Here is a 14,297-nt window from a genome sequence, read left to right as displayed (position 1 = left end):
AAAAGCACTAAAAAAGTGACAAAAACATACAACAGCGTTGAAAAGGTGACAAAAAACTTAGGAAAGCGTTGAAAAAGTGATAAAAATTGTACAAAAGCATTTAAAAAGTAACAATTGTACAAGAGCGTTGAAAAACTGTGAAAAATCGTACAAAAGCGTTGAAAAAGTGTTTGTAATGCGTCAAACAAATCTAGAAAAAGACATCAGTAGGATTGGAAAAGCAATAAAAAATGTCAAAGACGTTAAAAAAATGTTAATGTCAAATAAAAAAATGTTGAGTTAAAAAACTGTCAAAAACAGAGTTAAGACTTAAATCAAATTCAAAAAACAATGAAAGAGTAACAATAGCGCTGAAAAAGTGTCAAAAGCGTTGAAAAATGACAAAAATTGTACAAAAGCATTTAAAAAGTAACAAAAATCGTACAATAACATTGAAAAAGTGACAAAAATTGTACAAAAGCATTTAAAAAGTAACAAAAATCGTACAAGAACGTTGAAAAAGTGACAAAAATTGTACAAAAGCATTTAAAAAGTAACAAAAATTGTACAAGAGCGTTGAAGAAGTGACAAAAAACGTACAAATGCGTTTAAAAAGTGTTTGTAATGCGTCAAACAAATCTAGAAAAGGACATCAGTAGGATTGTAAACGCAATAAAAAACGTCAATGGCGTTAAAAAAACGTTAAGTCGAAAAACTGTCTGAAGACTGGAAAACCGAGTTAAAGCTTAAATCAAAGTCAAAAAATCAATGAAAGGCATCAAAAAATTGACAAAAAACTTACAATAGGGTTGAAAAAGTAACAAAAAACGTACAAATGCTTTAAAAAAGTGTTTGAAATGTGTCAAAAATATCTAGAAAAGCCATAAGCAGGGTTGGAAAGCAATAAAAAAACGTAAAAGGCATTAAAAAAGACGTTGATTAGAAAAAAATCTCTAAAAACTTAATCAAAGTGAGAAAAGCAATGAAAGACGTCGTAAAAAGACAAAAATGATACAAAAGCATTGAAAAATTGTTTGGAATGTATCAAAAAATCTAGAAAAGTAATCTAAAAAATCATCAGTATGATTAATAACTAACTACTAATTAAAAAAATCATTTATTCTGTACGTGAAGATCAATATTAGAAATCATGTTGGAGTACTTGTACGAAGAATTTTTAAATAGAAAACAGTGCAAATATTACAACATGTACACATGGACAAGCATCTTTATCTGTTAACTGTTTTTTTTTATATTTTTAGGTGAAAAAAATGGCTTTAATATACCCGAAATGGTCGCCTGTCCCGACGTGTCGCGGTGGTTATCCGACGAAACTATCTGCAGACAACTTCACGAAGAATATCCCTCGGACAGGCATTTGCCCGAACATGCGCGTAGACTGCTGTGTGACGCCTACATATGCATGTACCAAAGTTCAGATGTGATGATGTACAGATAAAAAGTGTCTATATACATTTCTTGTTTTTGATTTTTTAAATTTGGGACAGATCGAGAGGATTCTACCATATTTGTTAGCTGACATTATTACTGATGGGCCCAAGTTTTTGTTTTGTTCATGACAGTTTTCTACCAAATATTTATTTAACAATATCTAGGCGATCAATTAAAGTCTTCATATATATATATATATATATATATATATATATATATATATATATATATATATATATATATATCAGGGGAGTTGAAATGTGTGTACTGCTGTTGAAAAAAGTGACTTAAATAGTTAAAATATCAGTAAACACTGATTTTAGGAGTACACATTTCAAAAAAAGTGTTCCATACAACTGGGTTGTGTAATAAAATATTTATTCCTATCAAACTTAAACCAAAATAGTGCTTGAATCCTTTTGTTCTGAGTACCAACACCTCCTAGACCTTATGTTATTATATTAAAATATATTAACATTTATAAAAACATGTAAAGAATTGTGAAAGCTCCGTTATGATTATTTTTTTCCTTTGGCATGTCAATTCCAAAGAATTATCAAGGATATATTAAAAATTTATTGTTCAAAATCTGCTTCAATGCAATTGGTGAATGTATTCACAGCTGGATCTCCATTTTAACTTCTAAATAGAATTTAGAAGGGGGCCTTTGTGTGGGGGGATTTTTATCAATACAAAATACAACCTTATGCATGAATTTAAACTCCTAGGGTGACCACAAGAGATTTCGTTACATTTTTTGTAGAACAATTTGTATTTTTGCAACATCTAATATAACCTAAACTCCTCATTTGGCACAAATGTTTTTCGTTGGTGCACTCTGAAGATCTGAGATGTTAGGAGCAAAATCTGAAGAATACAGTGGAGTAACAGGCAGTTTTAAGTGCAATCCATGTAATTTTGTTATAATTGCTGCCATTTTGGACAGAGTCTTCCGACAAACACACCAATAAGGCTGTAATAATCGCTATTGCTAGTTTTTCCACTGTAACTTGTAAACTAATGGTCCAAATGTCGTTAAATTTTGACAAGTGACGTCTGAAGGTCAGTACTTTCTGTAAATGTGTTTTATTAAATTATGTAATATACTAACGATGAAACATGTTGATCTTTTTACATGTAGCTGTTGACATGGAACTGACGTCACATTACTAGCTGCAATGTCCGACGTGAATTTGACAGGTGATTAATGTGAATATAGTTTTCTCCGATATTTTAATGTTAAACAGGTAACATTATGTGTTAAGTCAATAATTTAATGTATAATTTTTGGTAAGTCAATAAATTCGTTGAATTTTTAACATTTTGCATCCAATCACATCAGTGGCGTGCGATGCTCAACCTGTCAAATATATATGTTTTTATGTTATAAAATAATGTCTTTTTAATTTTACAATGTTACACGTTATTCACATTATATCTTTTATTCAAATGTAAATAACAATGAAAATAAATAATTATTGTACATATATATGTACTAAAAAAAAATTTTTTTCGTACACCACTGACATTTCGGAAACAAGAGTCGGTCATTGTTATTAGCTACTTTGGACGCAATTTATTAATAAGTTCCGTCCTTAGTATATTACATCGTTGATTTTATTGTTATTGGTGGCGCCGTCTATATGTCAGTACCAGGCTTATAATAAGGCCATAAACACATGAACCAATTTCATTGAAGAAGACCATACAACAAACTATAACCGATATTAACGCTCTATAAACTTAAATAAAACGACTAAAACACTTTTTGTAAACTAAAACTTTGTTTTGCTTTTAGAAATGTTAAATGTCAATAGAATTGACATGTCAAAGTCAATGATGACAATATAAAAGCTATGTACCTATTATATAAGTAACTTCTAAAGTAAATGTTGTACATGGGTAGCGCAAATGACTGAAAGAACCAACAATTTTTATTGGTTTGACATATTATATTTTACAGAGAAAGTTAGTAAATCGTTACTCTAATATTACAAGGTTGTATGTAACAATATTGCTAATTTGAGAAAAATCGATTTAAAAAAATGAGCTTTCATAAAAATCAAATTGTTTTATATATTTTAAATTTGAATTTAAATTAAAAATGTACATATGTATTAAAGGTGATTTAAAGAAAAAATTAACAAAAAATTGGTTTTTGTATTAGAAGAAAAGGTATTTGAAAAAAAAAACATAGAACCTTGATATAGCAAGAAAATTTTACTTATTTAAAAAATTAACATAGAACTTTTTTAACTACAAAAAAAAAACAAATTAAATCTTATTTTTGGAGGAAAATACACTCGTAGTATTCCTTATCAACTTCAGGGATATACTTGAACATAGATTTTAGGGCATCTATCTTATTTGGGGGAAGTACAACAGCCTTATCACATTTTTTTAATTGAAGCGGAATGAGTGGTTCTGTTTCGGTTTTAACATGACCTTTTCGTAATTTTCTTTGATGTAAATTTACAGTTTTTAGCTCTTTGGTTGGATCAAAAGTATCTTTATACTTCAGTTCAAAAAAAGATTTAGAAAATTCTAATGCTACTACTTTTGAAAATGGTACAGCGTTGTAGTTCAGTTGGCTGGAAAAAGACTGAAAATCTATAAAATGTACTTGTTTCATTTGAATTATTGTATATGGATTTTGTCGGTTTACTTTTAAAAGGTAGCGCAGAAGTGATATAGGAGAATAATATTCTACTTTATTCAACGTTCTTTCAATTGCACTGTGGATTGCATCGACCTCTTGAATACAAGCATGTCCTGGAACAGAAAATTTCATGGAAGTATTTTGCACATTCTGATGTTTTTGAATTAGGTAACTGAGAGCATAACTCATAAGACTGTTTCGATTCTGTGGAACGTAGCTATCGCTCCACAAAATGATTTTTGTAAACTCTGGATGGTCCTCCAACACTTTTCCTACTATTTTATAAACTGCGCTTGCAATGTCATTTCCCTTTCTTCCATGTAAAGCTTCTGTCCACACGGCACAATACACCTTTTTCCCAACCGAAAGGTGACCGGTCATATTGTACACATTTAATTTGCTCTTATAAAAGAAATTTTTTATGTCTGCTTTTGGACATAACATGGTCAAATTTCACATTTCACATTTGGTCAAAACATTTTCCAGATCAAAACATAATAAAGGTATTCCGCTTTCTTTATCTCTTTGTTTTTCTTCTCTCATATACTCTTTCTCTTTCAAATGATCAGTATATCTTCGTTGTGATTCTTCGTCTTCCCTCTTCTCCATTTTTCTTAATTTTATTTCTTCGCAGGTATCACATCTATCTTTTCTTGGTTTGTGAAAAGCTATATTAAAATAGTTGCAAAATATTTTTCTGTAGACAGCAAAAGAAACTGGATTTTTTTTGCATTCTCCAGCAAAATCCAAATAAAGCTCATACAATTTTTTGATACTTAATCCGCTTTCTAAATACTCTTTATTAGTTTTTTTGCGACAGTAATGGGATTCCACTCTTGGAATCATGTTAATGTGCTCCTTGACCAAGTTACTATCTTCGAGTGATGTTACCCGTTTTTGATGTTTGCCTTGTTTACTTTCGGGTAAGGTTTTGGTGGAAGTTTTATTGTTGTGCACCGTATAAATTGGTTTCTGGCTTATGCATAAAGTCCCAGTGTAAAAAGCCTTGCAAACTTGGATCTTTTGATTATTTATCTCAAAATAAAACCTAAAACTTTTGCTTTTTCTCGAATTTTCTGGATTTTTGCCCTTTCTTCGTCTCCAAGGAGTCTCAGCTTCTGTGGTATGCAAAATATAGTTTTTCTTTTCGATGGCTGAGAGTAAATAATAGTTTTTAAAAATTTCCTTCCTTTGTTCGTCGCTAATTTGACGCGAGCACTTCATTCTGCACTTTTGTACACAATCTTTTTTATTCCTAATCTTTCTAGCAGGTACTACCTGTCCATTCAGAAGTGTTTTTCTGTCGTTTTCTAGTAAATATCTTTTTATCTTTTATTATATTATGAGTTGCTTCTTCTAGTAAAATTTCTTCGGAAATATGTCCAATATTATTTGTATCATCGAATTCAGAATGGTCTGGTTCTAGAATCTTAATTTTGTTATCTTCTGAAGACGGGATTTTCTTGGTGAATTCTGGAACTAAAGTTGTAGAACTGCTAGGTACATTTCTAAAATAAAAATAAAAAAAAAATGTTTTCGCGATTTAGTTAAACAAAATAATTGTCAAAAATATTACCTATTTAAGTTAGACTGCAAGTCACCAGAACCAGAGTTAGATGCATTTTTAGTCTTAATATTGCTAACAACTATGATTGGGGCCTTTTTATTCTTTGGAGTGTGAATGATTGAGGTGGAAGACGAACTAGGAGCTTTTCTAAAACAAATTAGTTTTTAAATAGTAACAACAAGCTAAATTATAAAAAGAAATTAATAAAATGTTACGTTGTTTAATTTTTTTTGTTTAGCAAATCATGCCTACCTGCTTGAATCCGTTTCTGAGTTAGTTTCGTCATCACTTTCGCTGCTACTTCTTGACACGGGAATATTAATAACACGTCCACGAATTTTAAGTCTGAAACAAAGAACTTTTTGTAAAAAAAGAAATAAAAAATAAAAACCTAACCTCACAATATAAGATATAGAAAAATCTTACCTGCATTCTTTCATCTTCGATGATTTTTGAACTGGTACTTAATACGTAATCCTCATCATCATCAGAGTCTTGGACATAGTCATCACTTAAATTACTCATTTTTTTTAATTCTAGACACAAATAACACTCTCGAAAACGCTTGCGATTTGTATTATAAATACAGGAACATAACCTCACTTTTACAAAAAATACAATAACAAGGTTGTATGTTACAACATAGAACCATGTAATATTTAGATTTTAATCAAATTTTAAATTCCAAAGTTCTATGTTTACCATAGAACTTTGCTATTCATATAAAGCATAATTTTGTACATACACCCTTGGTTTTTTAATATTACCAGAGTTGTATGTGAGCAAACTAATTTCCATACAAATTGTGATGTAGTGCTAGTCACATAGAACTTTGTAATATTGAAAACTTAATTTAGTAAAAAATGTTACATAGAACCTTGTAATATTAGGGTAACGAAATGTCTTTCATCACTCTTATTATAGGGTAATCTTCTTCTTCTTCTTCTTCACTGGCTTCACTCGGGGTGAGTCTTCGCCGCATCCACTATCGCCCTCCATCCTCTGCGCTTCTATTTCCCATTGTTGTATATTATTTTATACCATTATAGGGTAATCGGTATATATTAAAAAGAGAGTGAGAGAGAACTATATTAACATCTATAAAAGAGGCAAAAAATATCTCATGTTTAATTTCATTCAATATGTGTTTGCTCTGTGAAACAGCATCTATTACTGATCTACATGGTTTTATATCAGTTTTTTGTATGTTTTATGATTGATAAATGTTGATATAATCAAATAAAAGATGGTCGAAGGTCGAATGGTTCTCTTCTTCTTCCCTTATTTTCTAAAAATAATTTTTTGTTGTGGAATACGATGAGCGTGTTTTACTTCTGATTTCTACGTTGAGTGGACGTTTAAGACATCTTCTCCATTGTTAAGGCTCTCTTATGCTTGCATTTTTATAGTTTTTCTATAAAACCAATTTATTTTGTGGAATTCGTTAGTATCTATGGACATTTGGACTGTATAATAACGTTTGCCGCAAAATAAACTCAAACGGAGCCGAATACGCTTTTGAAAAAGAGGTAAGCTAATTAATAGTTAAAAATAGAAGTATGTAATACCAACAATACAGTGAAGACTACTTTTTTAAAAGAAATACACAAGAAAATTAAAATCAAGCACATTAGCAGAATAATAGAACTGGGTGTGGAAGCCAAAATGGCACGGGGTAAAAATAGGACTATTAACGAGTAAAACTAAAAATTGGAGGTGTACAAAGTTGGTTTCCGGAGAGCAGTTTTTTTTTGTTGTTGTGAGAGTTCAATGTTTGATTTTTATTAATGATATCTACTGTACATGGAATTTTAGAGCATTATATCCATTCTTCAGGCTTCCTCGTGTTTGTATTTCTATGGCTCCTCTATAAAACTAATCAATTTCTTGGAATTTACTAGTATTTATTAACGTTTGGGCCGCATGCTAACTTTTGGAGCAAAATAAACCCAAACAGAGCAGTAAATCAATCAGAAACTCCTACGCAATAAATAATATAATGCTGGGAAAGAGATGAGTTGACTAAACATGAAAAATGAAAATATCTAATACCAACTATGCTGCGAAGACAGATTTTTATAAAAGAAACATAAGAAAACTCAAATAAATTAAAATGAACAAATCAGCAGAATAATAGGACTGGAGATGGAAAGCAAAACTGTATTGGGCTGGAAATGGGTCTAGTAAGGAGAAAAATTAACAATATATATCTTTGCTTCGTTCTATGTGATGTCTAAGATCGGTTCCATAGTTAGGTTAGGTTTGCTTTTGCGCCGCTTCGGTCATCATTTTTGACAGACGTCTACGTCAAATGTCACATATTACATTCAAATTACACATTCAGATTACACGTAAAACTGAACCAATTGAAATGAAGGCCCCCTTTGGCGTACCACTATGTTCGTCATGGCGGTACCTATTCTATTAATTAAATCCTATCAGGTGACACCTCGATGCCTCTATGTTAAGCCGTTTAAATACTGTGGATGTGAGGCCTCTTTGGCATACATGCGTGTTTAGTTTTTCTGTGACATCACATTCTAATCGTGAAATCATATCACATGACATCTTGGACGTTACCATCAGACCAATAGGAGCAAAGATACATTTATGTGCCCTTTGTGAATGTTGCAATTTTCGATTTTTTCATCTAATTGTATTTTATTCGCCAAGAGATAGCACATGTCACTTGGCACAAAAAGAAGAACAAGTTTACAGCTACTCTGACGTCATCGGTTTCGATTCTGACTAACTGGTTCTGAACCGTACGTGTCGGTCGGTAATGTAGACTCAATGCTTACCGACATTGGCGCCAATGACGTGAGAATTGGACCTTCATCGTCTGACCCAATCGACCCACACTCAGCTGGCAAATTTAATCCAAAACAAATGCATCCGATAGAAGCATACTGAAAACGTTGCAAAAAGGTTTCTGGAAAACATGGAAACCTCGACCGATGAGTTAATCTCCTTTTTCTATTGAAACTAAAACGGTATTGTCGGTTGTTTAACCGTACAAAAACTGGTACAAAAAAAAACTCACCCTTTAGCTGAGAATAACATGATCCCAGTTCAGCGACAATACAGAATAGGCTTCTCCCGTTGGCTTGTTTTCTGAATAGTTTTGTATTGTGGAGTTCGATATTGAAGTTTTTTGTGTTCGGTGTGGTTTTGGATTTTTTATTGTTCACTCTTAATTTTACTTCTCTTTCTATGAATTCCCTATAATATTTATTATTTTATAACTCTCGAATGTATTGACTTTATTTGTAAGGTTATAAAAACAGATTTAAGTCATTATTTGACATATTTTTCGTCACTCGTGGTGATGATCTCCTTTTAAGTTTTTAAACTATTTACAACAGATATAATAAATATATTTTTGAGAAAACAAATAAGTAATTGATATTTTAGCCAAAAATAGATTTGTTTAAATGATAAAAACGCTAAATTCCATTGAATATATTATACAACAAATTGTGGATCTATAGAAAATGTTCGGTCGAATGCACTACCCACATCTAAATATTTATTTAAAGCTTGTTAGAATATTAAAACGCGAGAAATGTATACCCTATTCTAAAACAAAAATATTCGCAAATTTAACTGGATTTCGTTAAGGGCATATCACACATTTTACTAATTATTACTGTTACGTTATTTTCTAGGAAAAAAAGATAAGTAAGTTCATAGAGTGATCAGCTGTGATTTGTTAATTTATTTGACTAATTTTACAGTTTTTATTTTCTACGCAATGCCTATAAGGGCGAAGAGATTTATTTTTGTCTCCTGAGATCATGTATAGAAACTAGAAATTATGTTAAGGTGTTCTATATACTTTTTTTATTGAAGTATTCGGTGTTAGAGCAAATATAATTAGATATAATATGTTAATGTAGGTGTTATAGAAGTCTCCAACAATTTCTACTTCTCCTACCACACTGAAATCACAAACTAGGGCCACTGAGGTCACGTGCCACGCCCACGATATTAAGTCGTCACTCTTGAACGTTTTTCCATGCTTTTTTGATGCTTCATGAGTCAAGTGTTGAAGTGGATGACGTCAGTAGACTTTGCCTGCGTTTTCAGCATGGGATGAAAAGTCGAAATGCTGGGGGCATCTCAAAGGACACAATTATGTGTCAAAATTATTATTATAGACTTAATTTTTTTCAGGTATTTATAGTTGAAAGAAAACTTAGACAGAATCTTAATTTTTTATTTTTTTCGCTGTTCATTTTACAGATCTACTATTTGAAGTTTTTATTTCTTAGATTTTTTGTGTTGGAGGGAGAAAAATTACATTTTAACTGTTTTTAAATATTACATCTATCTGTACGTACAATTCTAACAATCATTAACATTCCTTTGGGTTGAATTAGAGTTTAAGTGTTCTGGAAATGTGTCATGATTTGTTTTTAAGGTTTTGTTAGGTTAGGTTAGATCCCACTTTATCGCTAGTTGGTAAAACGTTGCGAAATATACCCGAATATATATATATATATATATATATATATATATATATATATATATATATATATATATATATATATATAACTTGATATAAACAAATCTAAATAAAAAGGAAATAAATGGGAAAAACGTAGAATCACAGAAAACAGTGTAAAATATGCCACAAAGATAGAATTTAAGATATAAGACGATAAAAGAAAACTGTTATGTCACTTCAGCAGCGACTGAAGTGATATAATTACCTGAAGAACTAAACAAATGCTATAAAACATGGTGAAACATAATAGAGGAAAATATGGAAGAAAGTGATCATATAAGATTTAAATCCATAAATGTTTATGCCTAATTTTTTTGGTTTTTGATTCTTTTTTCAAGATTTTTGTTGAAAATATTTGAAGAAACACTTGAAACTATGAAGATGGCTTATCTACTGAGAATTAGTATCCAAAATTCGACAGCTTTGAAAGACTGTTTTATTGATGCCCTGTCATTTTGATCATTGATGTCAAATATTGCTATATTTTTTACTAGTTAGCTGAAATAATGCTGCTCAAAGAAATGTGGAAAATATTCTCTCGGAATGATACAAAACACAAATTGTTGATTAAACTTTATTTAAGATGTTGACTACTGACAATAATTCAAAATTGCTGTTATCCTAGAAGCCTATTAAATGCAGTTATGAAATTGTAACCGTAGTGTTGCAGCACATGATCAGCTTATGTATAAATTTTGAAAATGCTGAATGCATTTCTTGTCTAGATCAAAGAACAATGTGTAATGCAATGAACAATGTAATGCAAGGAAAATAATATGCTGTATCAAGTTACTTGATTAAGCAATTACTTCGTAAAAATATAACATCTTTCAATTTATCCATTGCCCTATATAACTTACAATACCTTTTACAATATTTTTCACATTTTGACAGCTATTCTTTTATGTAGTATGAACATATTTGACAATATTAGCAGAACTTACGCGAAAAATAAATAACCACTGGTTTTTCTGGTGATTTAGGGCATGTTTCTATATTTTAAGGTAACTGCTTGCTGTCGGCTCTTTTGTTGACACAATGGGGATATATCTCAATCTCGATGGCTTTTCCGATGATCTGTGGTTTAGAAATTTAATAGAGGCCTGTTAAATGCTTTGATATCGTTACGTTTTTCTATGGGTTCATTTAACTCACTCAACTATAAATAAAACTCACTAAATAACAAATATCTTATTAATAATTATAAATACACTAATAATTATCGCCTACAATAAAATGGGCATCGCTTACAAAAACACTTATTACTTTCTATTTTTTATCTATTTTTTATACACGAACATATGTTCTAGAAACAGCCAGAGAAGGCATGGATACCTAATCAGCTCTTTAACACGAGATTCCAGAAAAAACCGATAAAGAAGTTCTCGAACTTTGCTGACAAATTCGGTTTCTAGAATTGCTGCACATTTTTATTATTCTTATGTTGACTATCCGGTAGTTCATCCAGGGCCGCCGAGAGGGATGAGCGGGCCCCGGTAACAAGTGAAGAGCGGGCCACCGGCAAAAAGTAAATAGCAAAAAAAATTGTTTTATTTTTATAGAAATAAAATTACCAATAATAAATAATAATTAACATTTCAAATATAAAATTTATTAAATTTTGATTATATTTATAATAGTGAATATATTTATAATAGGGGTGCTTTTCTAGATTGGCAAAGATGTCTATAACTTTCGAAAAATCACATGATTTTTTATGTGATCACATTTTAAATAGTAACTTTTGTGGTTTGAGTTACTTTCGTGCTCTGTGATTATACTATATAATTTTCTATAACCAATTTTTGTCCCCAACCAACAGCTATACAATGCAGATCTTTGTGAAAGGGGGATTGTCGTAAATAGACGACATGGAAAACAAAAAAGAGATTTTTGACTTTGTTTCAATACTAGCCAGTAACGATCTACATACTCATTATTTTGCATTTTAAGAAGGGGAGTTTTTCATAATCTGACTTCGTCATTGTTGTTGAGACACTAGAGAAGTTGCTCTATCTTAATAGCTTCTCGGATAACCTGTAGTTTTAGAAAACGTATAGACCTATTAAATAATATTTAATCATGTTAAATAATATTCAGTGAGAAACATTTTTAAAAGTTAAATTTTGGGTATAAAAAAGTCGTAGGACTTTTTCAAATTACTTTATTTTCTATTTTCCTCCAATAAAATATTTCCTGTTTCGTTACTAAATTGTATTGTTATAGGTCTTAAAGTGTTACGGCGGTCCAGCTTGCATGTTTTGTGTAATCGTCAATATATCAGACACAAATACTTTTCCGCCCAAACCTTTGTTTTAGTTGGACACTTTCATGAGCGTTTCTAAGTATGTCTCCAACTATCAACTGTCAAAAAACACCTTTACTTCTCAATTGTTGACTTATTTACTTAATTGTTCTCTTCTGCAAACTTTTTGTTTCGATTTATTCCCAATTTTAGTTTTACATCGTTTCCACCTTCCTTGCCAATTTTATTTTGGATCATCAAGGCTATTGCTTTTCAAAAACCACTATTCCTCTCTTGTACTCGATATAAGTTTACTCTAACTTCACAGTAGAAATAAATAAAATATATACTCTGAAAAAATACAGTCTACACTCTTCTTTACAGCTGTATTTGATGATTATAATATTTAGATGCTGATGTAGCATGGAATATTTTTTTATTTTGTCTAAAACTATTTATAAATAAAGTATATAGACTGTTTTGTTTACGAATATGTTTTAAAATTGTATAATACTATTTAAGACGTTTATTACTGTTGATATTCGAAAGATGAAAGTCAGTATTTTAATTGTTAAATAACTTGTAATAGGCTGAGAGCCAGCGACAGTCAAATTAGTCTGTATAGTATGGCACTTCCGGTGCTGTATTTGAGGGTAGGCTTCAATAGAAGTGCATTTGGATACTATTATAGTAGGTATGGATAATGGACAAATATATAACGATTTTTCCTTGCCACAATCTATGGTTTTCTGGGGGTTCAAAATCAACTTCCCGGTTTAGTAGAGGTAAAGTGGTCCGTTTTATACAATCAGTGATTATTCTGCATTTTTCATTCATTGCAGTAGTGATTTGTTCGGTGTCTAGACCTACTTATTTTCAGTTTTTGGTGCCTTTTGGGTTATTGTTCACAAAAATCAGGAATAAACTTTTTTCATCAAAGTCCATCTATCGAAGAAGTCCAGAATCCGAAAATTCTCAGTGTTTTTTCAAAGTCTTTGGGCTGTTAGTTGTTAAACCCAAGGTCCGCATTTTTGTTAAAATATCTCAACATATTTAGAAAATGTGTGGGTTAATAAAGCACTTCTCTATTCCAACCAGGTCTTTAAGACTGTGTTGATTGATGACATTGCTATTCATTTCACAATGGATAGGCACGACTGGAAAAAAATTCTTGGGGAAGCTAGGACCCATGAAGAGTTGTAAAGCCAAAATAATGATAATGATTCATTTCACAACCGTTTTATATACCATTTTCACACTGTTCAAACACATACTCTAATTTTCTGAGTGTAGAGAAATTTTCAAAAAGTTGAGTATAGCTCTCGGACTATAACCAGTTTAATCCACTGGATTGTAATCAATGATTAGTATACAGGTCTTAAAAAAAAGACCTTAAGTGTTGCAAACATGCAAATAAAAGAAGAGGAAAGTGAAAAACAAAATATAAATATTTATAGACAGCAAACATGCTTATTATTTCAAAGTAGCTGAGCAAACACACTAATTTAATGGCTGCAAGATCTTCACAGACATACTAAAAGTGGTCTATGGAAGTAAAAAAGATACCATTAGCTGTCTATAGTATCTAATGTAGTTGGTTATTGAATATATCATTCATATACAAAATCTTAGGTTTTACACTATACAGTCTATCTGGATCTTTGATGGTCGCTGGCTCTTGGTCTATAATTAATAGAATTATTTGTGTTCTATTTTTATTCATTGTAAAAGTTTTTACTCTGTTGTATATAGTTACTATTTGCTAGTGTAAAATAAAGAATTTACAACTCCGGCAATTTCGTATTATTAGAATATGAAATCATACGCCTTTGTATTCAGCACTTTTTTGCAGGTCTCTAAATATAATTAAAATTACTGATCATTT

General features: G+C 30.8%; 1 protein-coding gene across 1 annotated transcript in view; it reads left to right on the top strand.

Annotated features, from left to right (window-relative positions):
• CYLD (ubiquitin carboxyl-terminal hydrolase CYLD) overlaps positions 1 to 14,204 on the top strand; it is a 52,681-nt gene extending 38,477 nt beyond the window's left edge. Inside the window, exon 8 of the mRNA XM_072521050.1 lies at positions 1,242 to 14,204. Coding sequence (XP_072377151.1) covers positions 1,242 to 1,438 — 197 coding nt within the window. The 3' untranslated portion in view covers positions 1,439 to 14,204. The remainder of the gene's footprint in view (positions 1 to 1,241) is intronic.
• Positions 14,205 to 14,297: the final 93 nt, after the last annotated feature.

The sequence above is a fragment of the Diabrotica undecimpunctata genome, chromosome 1 (genome assembly GCF_040954645.1).
Source record: "Diabrotica undecimpunctata isolate CICGRU chromosome 1, icDiaUnde3, whole genome shotgun sequence".
Taxonomy (NCBI): Eukaryota; Metazoa; Arthropoda; class Insecta; order Coleoptera; family Chrysomelidae; genus Diabrotica; species Diabrotica undecimpunctata.
Note: the sequence above shows the minus strand (reverse complement) of the source record. Positions and strands in the feature narration are given on the sequence as shown.